We start from the raw sequence: 18,591 nt of genomic DNA, 5'->3' as shown, positions 1-18,591 counted from the left end.
TGCAAGTTTCAAAAGAACAAATACTCAAAATATATATATTTTTCTGATCACATTTTTATTGATTTTCTAGATATACATATACATAATATATATAAATAAATATATATACATATATATATATATGTATATATACACATATGTATGTACATATATATAAACATATATATATATATATATATATATGTATATATATATATATGCATGTGACAGTGAAGAAAATGTAGTGTGCATGTGCACACACAAATAGACATACATAAAGATACACATATATTGGTCTTTTGAAAAAGGATAATACAAAAGCATGATGAGATTTTGAGATTTTTTCATATATACTGTAAATAAGCATTCTAAATTTCTACTAAGAATCCAAGATATCTCGTGTCTACAGTCACACGTGGCTTTTAATCTATAAAAAATATATCAACGGACATGTAAAAAAAAGTGCAGCATCATTGTAAAACAAAATTGAAAATCTCTTTAATCTCAATCCTGTTTTTGTATAATGTTTAATAAAATGAGTAAAAGTTAATGTTAATAATTATAGGCTGTTTTATTATTTAACATGAATCTGTCTCATGGAGTGAGTCTTTGCTGAGCTCCGGGTCTTAGATGAAAAATAAAATGTCTTTACTGTGGTTCTTACAGATGTGTGTCAAATACAGAATAATATAACATTAAAGCCACCAGAAAAGGTGTAAAACAATGCATACATATAACATCATTTTTGGCATGAAAGTAACATTTGCACTCCTTTGTATTAGTATTTGATGATTGACAGGTGGATCAAACTCAGATTATTATTGAGAGTTGATGAATCAGACTAGTTCCAGTTTCTTTTGTAAGAATACAAAATCTAAGTGTATATTTTAGATGGAATAAAACTGATTTGAATCCTCCTTCTGTAATTGTATTACACACAGTGCTCCAAACATTCACACGCCACCTGCTGCACCTCCCCATGAACCTCCATGATGTCCTCCATGCCGAGCACCACCCCTCTGGGCACACCCCTTCCTTCTGCCACCCCGTCCACCTCCGCAGGACTCAGCACCCGGTTCCACACCCTGAACCCGGCCACCTGCCCAACGAAACCCTCCGCGGGGTCGAACCCTCCGCCGACAGAGTCCTGCTCCTGCCCCAGCACCACCGATCCGCCGCCGGGAATCTCCCAGCCCTTCCTGAAGTTGGACCCCGAGGAGGCGAGCCGCCGGTCGATGTAGTGCCAGAAACGACCTTGGATGGAGGACCACACGGCGCAGAGGTGGTGCCACCGGGCGTCCAGGAGGGCCGACGCAGAGAGACGCCGGTAGACGGGGTCTCCGATGACAAAGTCCAGGGAGGGCGAGGGAGAAGATGCGTAAGAGGGGCGGGAAGATGAGGAAGAAGCGGAGGAGTTTCGTCCGTACAGAACTAATTGGTTGTCGTCGACGTCCGTGGCGTAAGAGAGCAGAGTGCCGACGTGGGAGGCCTCCTCCACGCGCAGCCACAGGCACACGGAGAGTTCAGGGAGGTCGGGGAGAGACCGGAAGAAGGTCACGTAGTTCTCCGCTGAGGCCGAGGGGAAGAACAGCATGGAGTCCACGTTGCAGACTGCAGCCAGAGAGAAAACACGAATTAAAACATGACCATGGCCAAGATGTATGCCCATGTATTCCTTCTCTCACTACTCAGGTCATGAGTACCTCAAGTATTGTTATCGTGAGACTAACTATTACTTACTGGTTGCATGCTTCTTGGGAAAGGGTCGTGTTGGGATCTTGTGCCTCACAGGAAGATGGAGTAAGTTGTGGATCACTGAAGACTCTCCCTTGGAGTCACTTTTTTCCTCCTCTCCTCCGTCCCAGCTGATCTCCCGGTCTTGATGAGACACAGACTGCGGGAGATCATCTGGAACCAGGGCCCGGTGAAACCCCTGACTGGTCTCGCTGGGTCTGTCTTTGATGGTGGGTTCAGGGGAGGGTGCAGAAGGAGGTGGGGGCCGGTGCCAAGAGGGGCGACCAGGGTTGTGTGACTGGGGGTGGCGGTTCAAACGAGGATGGGATTGTCGCCGGGTCTGGTACTTCCTCTGGGTCTGCTGGATCTGTGACCGGGGATGGTAAGAGTCAGGCTGGCGCAGATGATCTGTGGACCGGGGCTGAAGATCTGAGTCCTGATCTTGTATCTGCTGATGAGATTCTGGTTGAGGTCTTGACTTCTGGGTCTTTGACTGTTTAGGCTGGTTTGGTGTTGCCTGGTACCGATGAGGCTCCGGGTGGTTTCGGTTCTCCGCTGTGGACTTTGATTGATCATCAGTCTGTGAATAGCTGGTACCTTCTGATAGGGATTTAGCATCCAGGATCCTCCCAGTCTGGCTCTGAGGTGCAGGGACGTAGGAGCTCCACAACCTTCTGGCTTCACCTCCTCCGTTCTGCTGCAGCGCCTCACCGAGCCGGCCCTCCAACCGGGTCACGCGCTGGGCCTGGTGCTTCAGGGATTCCTGCAACCCGTTCAGTCCGATGAGCAGCTCGTCGCGCTGGTCCATCAGGGCGGCCAGCCTCTCGTCTTGGCTCTGGAGCTCCTGAGTGAGGTTGGAGAAATCCGGTCCAGGATCGGGCGTCTGTTTCTGGGCGTGTCGGCGGTTCTCCCTCAGGTTCCTCTCCAGCGAAGCCAGACGACCTTCCATACGTTTACTCTTCTTCTCCAGCTTCCTACTCCACTCCCTGGAAGATAATCAACAGGACTTGTTGTTGAATCAGGTTTAAGTAGTCATGAATATAAACATTAAATAATGAATGAAAAGCATTGATTGGTGAATAATTATGTGCGTTATTGCAAATGCAGATCTAGATATCAACAGGGGAGATCTTCAAATGGGAAGGATTTGCACATTTCTGTTGCATGAGCGGAATAAATCAATAAAACAATATGTTTGTAAAGCTGGGGGGGGGGGGGGAATCAATGCTAAAAGGCCACTCACTTAATACTTCAAATTTCTTGCATGAATGAATATTAATATTTGAGCATGTATTTATATTTCAGTTTTCTTGTGTGATGTCTCTTTAAGAAAATCTACTTCCTGTCATTTTATGCGCTGAAGCTGGATTTATCTCAAATTGCCTTTTTCCCCCCAAATGTGCTCTTTACTTTCCAAAAGCCACCAATAAGGATTCATCTGGCATAAATGTATCCACAGATATATTCATAGATATTATATTAATAGACCCGTAATCAGTTATTCAGTGACCCTTTTGCCGCCCGACCTCTGACCTGAGACCTTCTATCTCCTGCGTTGTGCTCAGCTTGAGGTGGTCGAGGTCCTGTGACACGCGCTGCCAGTTGTCGCTCAGGGTCTGAACGCGGCTCTCCAGCCCCCACGAGGAGTTTCTGTTCTGGTTCAGGGCCAACATGTCCAAGCGGGCCTGGGTCAGCGCCTGGAACTGCTGGAACTGGCAAAGAAAAGAGATGTGTTTCCACAAGTCTTTCTGCAGCTGTTTGGATTTGAAGGAACATACGCCAACAGGACTTTTCCTATTGAACAATCCTTGTTGCAAGAGTTTATTTTCCTCACACCATTTCAGCTGTGTGTTCACAGTACTTTGACTAAGTTACTTTTGTTTTTTTGTGAATAATCACTGTGTACAATAACAGCTGGTGGAGTTGTAAAACCTTAATTTAATACGTTTTGACTGATTAATAATCATTGTTACATTAAAATTACATTACAAAATACAGTTTGGGCTCGGGTAAGAAATTTATTTCAAGAAGAATTTTTGTTTTGTTTGTTGAAAATTCTCTTTACACCCCGACAGCAATCAATACATTAATGCACTGACTAAAAGAAAAAGACATCTAGTATCTGTGGCTGTTGCAGGAAAACATTCGATGGATCATACTTAAATTCTTTAACGTTCATTCAGCACTAACTCAATACACACCTGGAAAAAATACTAACGTAAGAACAGCAAACACAAACACATGAATGCAATAAAAATGTCCATTATATTTGACGAAAGTTGACCACTGTTTTTGGACACACGCACACACATATACACACAGATCTTGACTTGAAAAGCTTTTCATGGGGACTTCCTAGAAAACAGCATGGGGCGTGTTCTGAAGCTCGTGGGAGGGGGTTTGCCCGTGGGGAACTCATTTTAGGTCCCCACCGGGACACAAGTCCCCATGGGTCTGTGTGCAGTCAGGTCGAAGTCCCCACCGGCATAGAAGTGCAAGAGCACACACAGACACACTCACACACACACACACACACACACAGTCTGATTCCAACCTGTTCGTTGAGTCGTCGTAGTTTCGGGGATGCAGGATAGACTCCCTGCACCTCAGCGTGCTGAGTAGTTTGCAGCAGAAGCACGTGGACCAGCATCAGGGCCCAGCGGCCGACCCCGAGGCCGCACATGGTGCACTGGAGCTGGGGTGGATGCAGCTGGGAGCCCGGCTCCCTGTCTGGATGTCTGGAGGTGAAGAGGAGAGGAGAGAAAGACAGAGCTGGAAACGGGCTTGGTCTTGAAACACACTGTACACACACTGTACACACACACACACACACACACACATGCAATACACAAAAACACGCCCACCAGGTCGAAAAAGACTTTCCATTTTCCACAACATCATTGGGGACTTCAGAGGAAATGCAGATGGATAAAACAGGTACTCAGATTCTCAGTACTCAGACTTTCTTTCTCTCTTTCTCTCTCTCTCTCTCTCTCTGAAGACAAGTAAACATCTTTTTCCACAAATGCATGTTTATGAATGCATAATAGTGGATTACTATACCCACATTTTTGTGCTGAAAAAGTGTTTTTCTCCACCACAATCTCACTTTAAGTTTGTTTAACTGGATCTTCTACTGATAAAGTTTATAGATTTATTCAAATCCTGTGTGATTCATTGTTCCTGTTGGTATCAATCAGCACAAGAAGAAAAGGTGTATATACTTGTATGTGTGTGTACGTACTCATATGTGTCGTGCTTATCGAGCAATGGATCTAAATCAGGGAGAAGTAGGGGGGGGGGGGGGGTCTGTCTCCTTTCTTCTTCTTCTTCTTCTTCTTCTTCTTTTTATCTGAGCGAATCCAGGACTCACACCGTTTATCCCTAACTTCTGCTTTCTGTTCATGACCTGGTTGCAACACTTTGGCTTCATTTACACTAGAATTAAAATATCTGAAGGACATTAGAAGCAGATTTTGTTTAAAATACAATGTAGATGCACTTGAATCTGTCACTTTTGACTGTTTCCATGTGTAATAATTCTGTATTTTTTAAATTATTCTATGGAGTTGAATATTTTTTTATAACTAGAACACATTTAGTAATTTTAGGTATTTTAACCCTTTAAATGCTAGTTTACATAATGCCACTGATGTATTCATGAAAATAGAAAAACAAGTTTGACCCTAAATGTTTGTATGCTTTTAAATTTGTGGGATTAAAGAGTTTTAATAATGTTCCACCAGCTCAAAGGGTTCAGTAATGCACACTGCAAATTCCACTTCCATTTTTTTAGTAAAAGTCCAGTGTGTCGACACTTTCATTTCCATTTTGACTGTCAGCTTCCTCCTTGTTCATCAGACTGGAAAACCTGCAGCACACACAGCTGTATGACTAGAAAAGAGACACAGATATTACTGTTTAAAAGAAAATAGTATTTTTATTAAACCGGCTTGCTTTGATTTTTCTAATCACTTTTGTAGGAAACTTGGTCTGTTTTTCATATTTTCGACCACATTTCTTCTGATATCGGTGATATTTCCTTCCTGTGTGAGGAGAACTAACTGATCCTGAAACAGATTGATAACCGTCTGCAGACATGGAAGAAGAGACTCCACTGCTGATCAAAAGACATGAATCCAAGGTGGGGAACATTTCACTTCTTTTATCGGCTTTTAAAATATCATCAACAGCCCATAGATTGACCTTATGTTTGATTTAATAGGAGCAAAAAAATGAATGAATTGAAGAGCCTTCATTTGACTCTTGGATTAGTCAATTGCAAGTTAGATACCTCAATAAAGTCTAAAGTTGTGCTGTGCAGCTAAAAAGAGAGAACGTTGTTGCAAGAAGCCAGCTGTATTTGTTTACCAGAATTATGGGTCAGTGTAACACTGAAGTCACCCGTTGGTTTCTGGCCTTTGGTTTTGAAGTATCGAGTTCTGCATTCTGGTCGTCGCCATCTTGGATTTCTTGTAGCCTAACCGTTGACCGGTGTGACCCATGGGGGTCGTAGTTGACTAAATGACCATCATGCTGTATGAAAGACGACTTAAAACTAGTGAGTCCATAAACCTAAGTGAGAAATAGGATAATTTTCTCATAGACTTCTATACAATTTAACTTTTTTTGTACACAGAGGAGTCGCCCCCTGCTGGCCAGTATATTTAATGCAAGTTTAACACACTTTTCAGCCTGGTAGTCCTCGTACCGGAATGATAATGTTCATAACACTTTACTGAAAGGGACATTTTAAAGTGTCAGCTGTAAGATGCAACACTTCTCTTGAACTCTAAAACCAGCTACACTCAAAAAAACGATTCAAGCCCTTCTTAGAGGTGACACATTTAAAAATTGTTTGATACATTTAAATAAATCAATTACAAAACGAAGATATTTATATTGAATGGGTGTAACACAAAATGTATGAATACTTTCATTTTTTAGATTTATTTAGGTTACACTCACAAAAACGATTCAAGCCCTTCTTCGAGGTGACACATTTAAATATTGTTTGATACATTTAAATAAATCAATTACAAAAATAGATATTTATATTTAATGGGTGTAACACAAAATGTATGAATACTTTCATTTATTAGATTTATTTAGGTTAGATGGTGTGCATATCAACTCAAAATAAATGTGTTTCATTGAGGACTACCCTTTGCGCATGCGCCAGCTGAAAATAAGTTGTTTACATGAGGTGAAGACACTTTCTCGGCTGTACGGTGGTGTAGTGGCTAGCACTGTCGCCTCACAGCCAGAGGGCCGTGGGTTCAATTCCCAGTCGGGGCGTTCCTTCAGTGTGGAGTTTGCATATTTTGTTAGTTAGTTAGTTAATATTTTGAGTTGGACAAACACAAATTAATTTAATTTAATGAATATAGTTATTTTATTTGAGATGTATTTGATACAAATGAGTTGGACTAACTTAATTACATTTTATTGCACTGATGTGCTAAATTTGAGTTGGAGTTGCATATAATTATTGGATGGAAAACCTGCCAACAATTTAATTGAGTTCATCCAATGAGTCATTTCTTTGAGTGTAGAAGAGCTCTGCATCCCAGTCCAGTCTCCGTGCATGCAGCTCATCCTTCTGAGTTCTAGCCTCCACGTCCTTCCGCCCCCAGATCAATAACTCGCGGCTGTTCCTGGCGGTCTTCTCCGCCGTCCTGGGGAACTTCAGCTTCGGTTACTCTCTGGTCTACTCGTCCCCGGTGCTGCCGCAGCTCATGGGCCCCGACGCCGACCCTCGGCTCCGGTTGGGCACGGTTCAGGCCGCCTGGTTCGGCTCCATCTACCCGCTGGGCGCCGCGGCCGGCGGGCTGGGGGCCATGCTGCTCAACGACCTGATTGGACGCAAGCTGAGCATCATGATGTCAGCGCTGCCGTCGAGTATCGGGTCAGTGTCACGACATGCAGCCATCGGACTGTGGTGGAAAGAGGATTCACTTGTTTTGCTTAAATATCTCACTATTACGCTTCTTTACTTTATTCCCCTTTACCCCACACTTTCGTATTTTCTGCCATTTGCTACTATTACCTAATAACCCGCCTAATGCATCTGAATACAGATGATACTACGCAGTAAACTCATAGAGGTTTTTTTTATATTTAATGGCCTTATTATATACCATATTCTATAACACAATCCCCATTATTCTACCAATGCTTTCTGGAAAACTTTAATATGAAGAAAAAAAATTGTCAGCTTACAAATGTAAATTATGTGACTTGTAGTTTAAATGTACATTCTTTGTTTATGAAAGCAAAATGCCGATTGCTTTTATCTCTGTTCAAGGCGCTTTGTATTTTTCTTTTGTTGTCTATCTTATGCATTTTCCCATTCATGTTTGTAATTTTGTGAAATGTAAAATATTATAGAGGTGGAGCCTTTAAATAAGCCCAGTTGGCTTTTTGTCTCTGCACATCTATCTCTGTTGTGATTATTATTTTATTGTTTGAATTGTGCAAAAATAAATAAATATTTGAAGCTAAAAATACAAATTAAATTTAAAAAATGTCAAGAACAGAAACTGTTGATTGATGGCACCTTATTGCATGTATATGCAATATTACGTATTACTGTACCTCCTGGTAAATGTAGATGATCGTGGTGTCTGTGTGTCTTAGATACTTGCTGATGGGGGGGGCTGCCGACATATGGATGCTCCTCGGGGGGCGTTTCCTCACAGGCGTTGCCGGGGGGATGACCGCAGCATCCATTCCTGTAGGTTACCTACTGCCTTTTTCTCTTTTCTTCAAACCATATTTATGCAACTTTTCCTCTTGTTTTTGTTCCCAATTACCCTTTTCATGAATTCAGAGTTTGATACGACAGGCCTGACAATCATTATGTAAATTGTGGTGATATATACATATGATTGTATGTTTGTGTGTTTATGTCACAGGTTTACATCTCAGAGATCTCCCACAAAGACGTGAGAGGAACTTTGGGCTCCTGCCCTCAGATCACGGCAGTGTTTGGGGCGCTGGCGCTCTACGCCCTGGGTAGGATGATGCAGAACATCCTTGAAAACGCAGTGTGATGTTCAATGGCCTTTCGTTTCATTTATAGACATTTTCTGGTTTGGTGTTTTTTTTCTTCTGGTTGCTTAATGTATTTGAAACTGGGGCATGTTGTGGTATTTTAAGTGATGCATGCAAATTGATTTGCTTGTCTTCAATTTCAAACTGCAGATATTTCCTTTATACAGTGGGTACGGAAAGTACTCAGACCCCTTTACATTTTTCACTTTTTGTTTCATTGCAGCCATTTGCTAAAATCAAAAAAGTTCATTTTATTTTCTTATTAATGTTCACTCAGCACCCCATCTTGACAGAAAAAAACAGAAATGTAGAAATGTGTGCAAATATATTAAAAAAGAAAAACTGAAATATCACATATATATATATATATATATATATATATATGTGATATATATATATATCATCGACCAGAATGTATTACAAGTGAGAAATAGGATAATTTTCTCATAGATTTCTATACAACACAGGACTCGCCCCCTGCTGGCCAGTATAGCAAATGCAAGTTCAAGACACTTCCGAATATACTTTTCAGAATATATTATATAGAATATATTCAGAATAATATTTATCGCCAGACCTTTCTGTAATGCTGTGGAGACAAAATAAACACACTTATATTGAAAGGGCATTTTAAAGTGTCATTTAGAAGATGCAACACTTCTCTGTCCAGTACCTGTTCTCTTGAAGTCCAGTCTGCAGCTCATCCTTCTGAGTTTCCTGTAATTTGAGCCTCACGTGTGACGTGGTTCAGGTCCGGTGGTGCCGTGGCGGTGGCTGGCGGTGGTGGGGGAGGTGCCCGCCCTGCTGATGGTCGTGCTGCTGGCGTTCATGCCCAGCTCCCCCAGGAGGCTGCTGGCTCTGGGCAGAGAGCAGCAGGCCGAGAGGGCCCTCCGCTGGCTGAGGGGGAAACACTACGACACCGACGTGGAGCTCAGCGCCATACAGGTGGGCGGCGTCCTACGCACACAGTGACTTCCCGTGTGCAAAGGTTAAAGAACTATGACATTTTATTCATAAATGCTTATCTTCCCGATACAGCGCAGCATCAACACGCAGGGTAAAGTCACGTGGTCGCAGCTGGCCACGCCCATCTACTACAAACCGATCCTCATCTCAGTGGTGATGCGTTTCCTGCAGCAGATGACGGGCATCACGCCCACCCTGGTCTACCTGGAGACCATCTTCTCCAAAAGCAACGTCTCCCTGGCGCCCAGGTTGGACGTCTCTTCTGTTGATCTACTATCAGTCTATGACATCATCTTCTGCTGGTTTATTATCATTTATCACGCTGGTGTTGCTATTTGCATTGATTGTCTCGCTCCGTACTTCCCTCTCCCTGTTCTGTGTCTCTCAGTTACGACGCCATCATTGTGGGCGCCGTCCGCCTCTTCTCGGTTGCCGTGGCAGCCAGTTTGATGGACAGGGCCGGACGCAAAGCCCTGCTGTACGTGTCCAGCCTGCTGATGTTCCTGTCCGCTCTGACTCTCACCATGATCTCCCACACCACAGCTTGCCCTCCGGGCCCCGCCCCTCCTAACCTCACCGTGGGTTTGGACTACAGCTCCCACAATGCCTTTGGAGACACTTTGGCTGCCGGTCCCCAAACCGCAGCAGGCCTCATCCTCTCATCAGCACCATGGTGTTCATATTCGGTGAGTGTTATGTCACGCTTCACCTAATCTCCCTCCCTTCCTTATATCCTTATTTTCTTCCTACCGAGCTCCCTCCTCCCTCTCTTCCTCCTTTCCTTCCTTCTTCCTCCCTGCCTCCTCCCTTCCTTCCTTTCTACCTCCATCCCTCCCTTCCTCCCTCCCTCCCTCTCTTCCTTCCTTCCTTCCTCCCCCCTTCCTTCCTTCATTTCTCCCTCACTTCCTCCTCCCTCTCCCTCCCTCCCTCCTTCCTCTCTCCCTCCCTGCTTTCCTTCCTCCCTCCTCCTCCTTCCTCCCTCCCTCCTCTTCCTTCCTTCATTTCTCCTCCTTCCTTCCTTCCTCCTTCCTTCCTTCCTCCTCCTCCTTCCTTCCCTCCCTCCCCTTCTCCTCCTTCCTCCCTCCCTCCCTCTCTTCCTTCCTTCCTTCCTTCCTCCCTCCTTCCTTCATTTCTCCCTCACTTCCTTCCTTCTTTCCTCCCTCCCTTCCTTCCTTTCTCCCTCCTCCTCCCTCCTTCCTTCCTTCCCTCCTCCTCCTCCTCCTTCCTTCATTTCTCCTCCTTCCTTCCTTCTCCTCTCTCCCTCCTCCCTCCTCCCTCTTCCTTCCTTCCTCCTCCTCCTCTCCTTCCTTCCTTTCTCCTCCTCCTTCCTTCCTTCCTTCTTTCCTCCCTTCCCTTCCTTCCTTCCTTCCTCCTCCCTCCTCGCTCCTCCCTCCTCCTTTCTCCTTCTTTCTCTCTCCTCCTTCCTTCCTCTCCCTCCTTCCTTCCTTCCTTCCTTCCTCCTCCTCCTTCCTTTCCTTCATTCCCTCCTTTCTCCTCCTTCCTCCCTCCCTCCTCTTCCTTCCTCTTCCTCCTTCCTTCCTTCATTTCTCCTCACTTCCTCCTTCCTTCTTTCCTCCTCCCTCCCTTCCTTTCTCCCTTCATTCTCTCCTCCTTCCCTCCCTCCTCTTCCTTCCTTCCTTCCTCCCTTCCTTCTCTTCCTCCTTCTCTCCTCCCTCCTTCCCTTATGAAACTATAACAATCAATTCATCATCAGCAGATGCCAAAGTTTTTTTTTAAAGAAAAGTATATAAAGAAAGTCATATTTTGCATTTTGTCGTACTTAATGAAACATAAAAAAAAAAATTGTAACACAGGATTTTTTAAAAATTAATAATAATAATGAAGACCGCCTCTCAGTCGGCCATGTGAGACGCTACGGCGATAGCGTTGAGCTCAAAGCCTCGCTGAGCCTCACGGAGGCTGCAGACCGGTGGGACTTCAAGCCGCTCACCTGCAGAGACACAGGTAGCTGGTTTACTGGGCCAATACTTAATAACCCGTTAGGCACCTATAAAGAAATCACATGACGCTTGTTATAAAATCACATTTTGTCTTGTTCCAACAAGTTGGAGGACCTGTGATGTCCTCGGGTAATTTGTCACCCTTTGTTTCTCGAAGCGACGCCCATCTCCTCTTCTTGGGTCACTCGAGTTTAATTGGTCGACAATTATTTAATCACGCCTTAAGCTAATTGGGAAAACGTTTGAAAAGTCACAGCTAGTCACGTGTGGTCACGGCGGGGTCACGGCGTGGTCACATATGGTCACGGCGTGGTCACGGCGTGGTCACGGCGTGGTCACATATGGTCACGGCGTGGTCACGGCGTGGTCACATATGGTCACGGCGTGGTCACGGCGTGGTCACGGCGTGGTCACATATGGTCACGGCGTGGTCACATATGGTCACGGCGTGGTCACAGCGTGGTCACGGCGTGGTCACATATGGTCACGGCGTGGTCACGGCGTGGTCACATATGGTCACGGCGTGGTCACGGCGTGGTCACATATGGTCACGTGTGGCGCGACTGAGATTCTCAACGTGAGAACAAATCGTATTTAGTGTCTTTTTATTTTTATTTTAGCAAGAAAGCAAAGAGTGTCCGATACGCCTTTCAACACGGATCTTAATTATGACCTCACGTGCTCCGCCTCTTATTTACCCAATGGGTTTGTTGCTCGTCTCCTAGGATACGCCATGGGATGGGGCCCAATCACGTGGCTGCTCATGTCCGAGGTGTTGCCGCTGGTTGCCAGGGGCGTGGCCTCGGGTCTGTGTGTGACAGTCAGCTGGCTGACGGCCTTTGCGCTCACGCAGGCCTTCACGCACCTGGTGGACAGGTACGGCCTGTACCTGCCCTACCTGTGCTCCACGGTGGTGTGCGTGCTCTGCCTGCTGTTCAGCGCCGTGTGCGTGCCGGAGACTCGCGGCCGCTCGCTGGAAGAGATCGAGAACTATTTCAGGACGGGCCGAACGTTCACCATCGGCAGGAGTCGGTCCACCGCGCAGTGAAACCGAAGCGTGGAGCTCAAATATACCTCAGAAACACGGCTACTGCAGTGTTTATGTTTGTATTATTATGTAATATAATCAATATTAAAGGTCTAAGTAGCATCTGAAAAATGGACAACTAGAATAATGACATGATCACTGATTGTAAAAAGCAATAATAATGTCCCATTAATACATAATTATACAACACTAACACACAATGTACCAACAGGAGAAGATTTTTCTGTTAATAAGAACACATTTCCTCTTTAAATACATTTTAATGTTCCATGTGCTGACAATCCTATGTATTCCTTTGATCCATGTTGTATTCATACATGTAACATTAAATTCACTTGAGTGCTGACATTTTGTACTATAAACTACACCAGCTCTGTGTCGCATTCAAAACATCTGCTATAAATACGTAGCACATTACGTACAATTAATAAAGCAAATAAACAAGCTATTAACTTTAAATGTGAGTTAATCCTATGAGCAAACAGGTGGCCGGCTTTCTTGGATGAAGAAAACCCCCAAAAAACTGGTTCATCGTCTTCTCTGGCCTAAAAATATTATAAAATAAAAAGAGCACAGGAAGTGATGGTGGCTGAGCAGGCCAGGTCACATGCCACAGAGCTCTCTCATGGACTCTGACTCACAGCCTCCTCAACATCATCCTTACAACAACTCGTCTTCATGTTGCTGAGTCACAGCCGTCGTCTGCTGGAGATTTATGTTGGAATTAGACACAATAGTGCACACATGCATGTGCATAATGTACCAGTTCAGTGAGTGGGTGGGACCAATTATACAAGAATACTACAGAATAATACAGTCTGTGATCATGTATTTTAAAAGTTGCCTTTATATCACATTAAATCTCTCCATCAAGGCAGAACGAAACATACAAAATGTATTATTATGTTAATTATTTGAGTACAAATTAAATTTGATTATCGTAAAAAATAAATTGAAAAACTTAAAAGTACTGATGGATAAAATGAATACAACTCTCTAACACAGCCAGAAACGTCATCAAAGTAAGACAGTGTAGATAGATAGATAGATATATACTTTATTAATCCCCAAGGGGAAATTTGTCGTCACAGTAGCAGCACCAATAAACTAAACACGAGAATAAAATATAAAATATAAAAAACAGGGATGAAAGATATAGATGTATATAGATATATGTATATATATATAGATGTGTAGGTACTATCTGCTACTAGCTACTAACAAGGGGTAGACAAAATAACAGGAACACCTGACAGTGTAATGAGTTTCCATAATACTACTTAATGTAGTCTGTACACTGTTTGATTTAGTTTGGTCAAAGAAAGAACACAACACAAGTTTCGGTTTGTGTGTGTGTGTGTGTGTGTGTGTGTATGTGCGTGTGTGATTGAGCTCTTTAGCCGCGTCATCGTAAAACTATCGCGTGTGTAAATGTTATCGTCAACTGGCGACTACAAAAAGTAATTAAATAAAAGATAACATTTGAACACATCTTATTAGTGCTTTATTTTTACTTCTACATACTAATATTTACTGAGTGGAGCTTGAACGTTAGCCGGTAACGTTAGCCGGTAACGTTAGCCGGTAACGTTAGCCGGTAACTCCTCTGTCATCGTCAACGGGCAACTGTTAATAAAATGTAAAAAATGGCGGCTAGAGATGATTTCTTCTCTGAAAGAAGAGCGGGGGCGTGTTGGGATGTTGTGTTTTTGACTCTTTTACTCTTGTGTGTTTACTAGATTACAACGAGGCCAACCAAAGAAACCTTTTATGGGACATACGTTGGGCTTAGTGATCTTGTTCTGAAACGCAGGTAACCTTTAACAAGCTTGTTGGACAGGAAACATTTCTGGAATAGATGCTAAAGATAATACGTAATCATCATCGCATCGCTAGGTATGCAGCTCTGAAAGTGTTTAGCCTGTAGCTGTGTGTTTGTGTCACACTGACACCAAATATGAAAAGTATTTGTTCACACACATGCGTCTGTTCTTTGCCAAACTGCCGCCAGGTCAGAGGAAAAGCAGGACGGACAGAGAAATTAAACATACTTTGCAGTGTGATTAAATACGTGAAAAAACACAAATATTTACAGTTTCCGTCAAACTATTTAAAATCTATATTTTTGAGAAAGGGTTTTTAGAGAAATCAGATAAAATAAAACAAAAAGAGCGCATTAATGACTTTATTGTTATAAACAAGACACGTAAACACTTAAAAAGAAACGGGGGGATTGTCCTCCGCATCAAAGAGTGAGACAAGCAGGTGTGCAACCACGGCTCGGATGAGAAGAAAGACGGATGAGGTGGAGGTGAAAAGAGAAGCAGGTGGACTGAGACGTCTCTACATACCTCAGAAAATCAGATATTGGCTAAAGTTTTTATCTTTCTCCTCCTTCCATAATCAACGCCTTCATTCTTTCTCCATCACTCCATCACGCCACCCTCCTCCTCCTCCAGCTGACGGCTGCTTCCACGCATGATCTTTTCAAGAAAGATGCATTATTCTAATTTTCTGAGACAGTCCTGTATATATTTACATCATTGCCGCTTGCTCAGCCGTCACTTAAGTTTTCGGCATTATTTGATATTAATTTGTGGTTTTGTTTCAGATGTTTTGGGTTTTAGTTGACAAAGATTTCTCGAGATGATTAATTCATTTTTAATGCATTTTTCATTCTGAATGCTTATTTACATAAAAATAACAGAACAAAAAAATTCAATGTTTTGGTTGAACTATAATAAAACAGATTCCTCAAATCAAGCAATCTGATTGGTTGAAAAAATAAAATATACTAGCTGCGTATATGTATGTGCAGGCAGCCACAGAATAAGCTACTTTACTGTGAACATTTTTGGTATTATTTATTAATAAAACTCTTTAAATTGGAATGTGTCAAACCTTCTATTTGTATTAAATGTATATACTTGATAACTATTAAAGCAATGGTTCCCTGTGGATAAGGAGGGGCTTTGCGGTGATGTAATCACACCACAGCCTGTCATGACCTATAGTGACTGTTACTTTATTTGGCATTTTATTCAAAATAATCACCACGTTATTTTTGCCTAATACTCAATGTCTGCGAAAAATCAAAAGAAACCCCTCATGTGTTGATATTTTGGATGAATTTATTCACAATCCATGGGATACAAAATCTGCCAATACATTTAGTATTATTTCTATTCCTTTATTCGTTTTATATATATATATTTGACTCTGCAGCCTTCCGATACAATACTCAGTAAACTCAAAGAATAATAAACTATATCAACTATATGCAAATGATAATAAACTATATCAACTATATGAAGATAATAATCAACTATATTAACTATATACAGATCATAATAAACTATATCATCTCTATACAGATCATAATAAACTGTACTATCTTGGCATCAGATATCTTTGATTTATTCGGCAGTCAGTTGTCATCTTAACTATAACAAACGATGAGCAACTACAATAAACACAAACTATATTCAATAAATAATTCCATATCTGAATTACAGGTTGTTCTCGGAAGGTGAGAAAGAAAATGATCTCTTTATTGATAACCTATCAGGCTACATACTACATAACACATTTTAGGGTGAGCTTCCCTCCATCCTGGACATATACACCAACAGTGAGGTTGCCAGGGCCAAACGGATGATGAAAGACAATAACCACCCGGCCCTGTTCACCTTCTACCGTCAGGCAGGCGATACCAGTATCACAGACTGAGGACAGCTTCTTCAGTCAGGCCATCAGGCTGCTGAACAAGGACTGAGACCCTCATTAACACTACACACCAGAACATATTCTGTGAATATCTATGGCCATGGTGTATATTTTATTACATTGTTTATATATATATATATTGTATATATATATATATATAGTCTCAAAAAAAGTGTATATTTTATTACATTGTTTTATATATATATATTGCCATGATGTATATTCTATTACATTGTTTTATATATATATTGTTAATACTTTCTTTTCTTTGTTTATTCTCATTCTTATTCTTTTTTTAGTCTGCTACTGCTGTCGGGTGTTTTGCACATAAGAATTTCACGAACCGATTATACTTGTATAAAAGGGGATGTGACAATAAAAACTTGAAACTTGAAACTTGAAATCAGATAGCAGCTTTCAGGCACACGCCAACAGATGAAATACTAAAAGTGATCAATCAGGAAAACCCTGTTACCTCTCTCAGCACGGCTCGTCACCGTTTACACTTTTTGCGCCATTAGCGCCGTTAGCTGCAAGCCACTCGATCATAGACATGCTATGACATTTTGAATTTAGCACCTTTGAATAGGCCATTTTTTTCAGGTTTCATACAGAATGTAACTATTTGATTTATGTATGCATAATTTCAAAGTAATCATATTATTATGTATTATTAATTGTATGACTGGTCTTGCTTTACTTCTGTTTTTTCAAAAGTAGCTCAATATTATTATATATTTTTATAATATTTTTTTAATTGGTTGTGATCTCAGTAACAGAAATGTAATTCTGCGTGCCTTCGGAATAATTAGTTGAGAAAATTGCTGTTCTTAGCATTCGCATGAGTAGCATGAACGCAGCGTCTCGGCTATTAAGGAGAAAAGGAAACGACCGCGCCGTCGCTCGAATCGCATGTCCCAGTTTATACCAAACACGCCTCGCTCATTTTAGGGAATGTTAAAGTCTGCAGGGATTGGTCTAATCTCTGGAATGCTGCTCATCAGGCCCATCGAAACACACACACACACACACACACACACACTCCTACCTCACCTAGTTGACATCATGAGTGGAGGCAACACCCCACACTCTCACTCTCACACACACACACACACACACACACACACAGAAACACGCACCTTGACTACTGTAGATTTTTTTAACTGAGGTGTTTGGGGGTAAATGCAAATTTGGGAAAGACATTTTATATTTTGCGAGCTTTATTACTACAGAAAGAAGAAAAGAAAACGTGTTTTTTAACGTGCACCGGTGCAGCATTAGTCTGAGTCAGTCAGGTTGATGCGGTCTGCCTCTTGCAACAGGCTTTTTGAATTGATTGAATCCGTCCACATAATAATAATAACAATAATATATGTATTACAATGGGTTTTCCAGCCTCCCTCTCCATGCATGTGAAGGTGTGTTGAGGCAAGGCCCTCAACCTCCTGCAGCACTCTGACCAACAATAGAAAAATGTGGTTCAACTGGCCGGCTCGAGACAGGTCTGATCATTCCTGAACCAGCCAAAATGCAACATAAAGCCTAATTTAGGCATCAATCTCTGTATTGGTTGTGGTTAATGAAGCCAGACCTCTCCATGCCGTATTTTAGCACAAAGCCTCGCCGAATAACATTTTATATATTTTTTTATTTGTTCAAAATCTCTCAGTCTGTCACGGCGCGGCAATTAGAGTGGACCCAAAAGCACGACTCAGACAGGAGTCACAAAGAATACTGTCCTTGGTTGGAAACAGGCTGGGTCAAAACCGGGAGATCAGTCGAAGAAGCAAACAAGTCCAAATAGGGGCGGGGCAGAGAATCAGAGGTCAGGGCAGGCAGGTCAGGAATATACACTAATAACACTGGAGAACTTGGCACGAAAACACAAGACAATCTGGCAGCGGACAAGTGGAAGTGAGGGAGCTAAATAGTGAGGGACTAACGAGGGGATGGGCTGCAGGTGAGAAGGGCGTGAGGACCAGGTGAAGGGAATGAGGGACTAACGAGGTGATCAGAGGCAGGTGAGGGGAGTTGGACTGACGAGATGGTGTGACAGGATGAAAACAACTATTACAAAAAGGAAGGCGTGGAGCTAAACTGTTACACAGTCAGTGATTTCAC

The 18,591-nt window shown here is 42.5% G+C and overlaps 2 protein-coding genes across 2 annotated transcripts; one reads left to right on the top strand and one right to left on the bottom strand.

Annotated features, from left to right (window-relative positions):
• Window positions 1-270: 270 nt before the first annotated feature.
• On the bottom strand, window positions 271-4,363 carry LOC130188968 (pentraxin-4). The gene is made up of 4 exons (XM_056407550.1): window positions 4,268-4,363; window positions 3,247-3,425; window positions 1,720-2,699; window positions 271-1,590 (listed from the first exon to the last, which is right to left on the bottom strand). The coding sequence occupies exons 1-4, from the start codon at window positions 4,361-4,363 to the stop codon at window positions 911-913; spliced, it is 1,935 nt and encodes a 644-aa protein (XP_056263525.1). The 3' UTR covers window positions 271-910.
• A 1,262-nt stretch (window positions 4,364-5,625) lies between these two features.
• Window positions 5,626-13,090, top strand: LOC130188740 (solute carrier family 2, facilitated glucose transporter member 6-like). The gene is given in 9 exon segments (XM_056407210.1): window positions 5,626-5,857; window positions 7,350-7,621; window positions 8,353-8,449; window positions 8,631-8,730; window positions 9,521-9,714; window positions 9,808-9,983; window positions 10,124-10,386; window positions 10,389-10,421; window positions 12,422-13,090. Coding segments are annotated over 9 exon segments (1,503 nt in total). The 5' UTR covers window positions 5,626-5,812; the 3' UTR covers window positions 12,745-13,090.
• Window positions 13,091-18,591: the final 5,501 nt, after the last annotated feature.

The sequence above is a fragment of the Pseudoliparis swirei genome, chromosome 23 (assembly GCF_029220125.1).
Source record: "Pseudoliparis swirei isolate HS2019 ecotype Mariana Trench chromosome 23, NWPU_hadal_v1, whole genome shotgun sequence".
NCBI classification, from domain to species: domain Eukaryota; kingdom Metazoa; phylum Chordata; class Actinopteri; order Perciformes; family Liparidae; genus Pseudoliparis; species Pseudoliparis swirei.
This window is presented reverse-complemented; position numbering and strand designations above follow the sequence as displayed.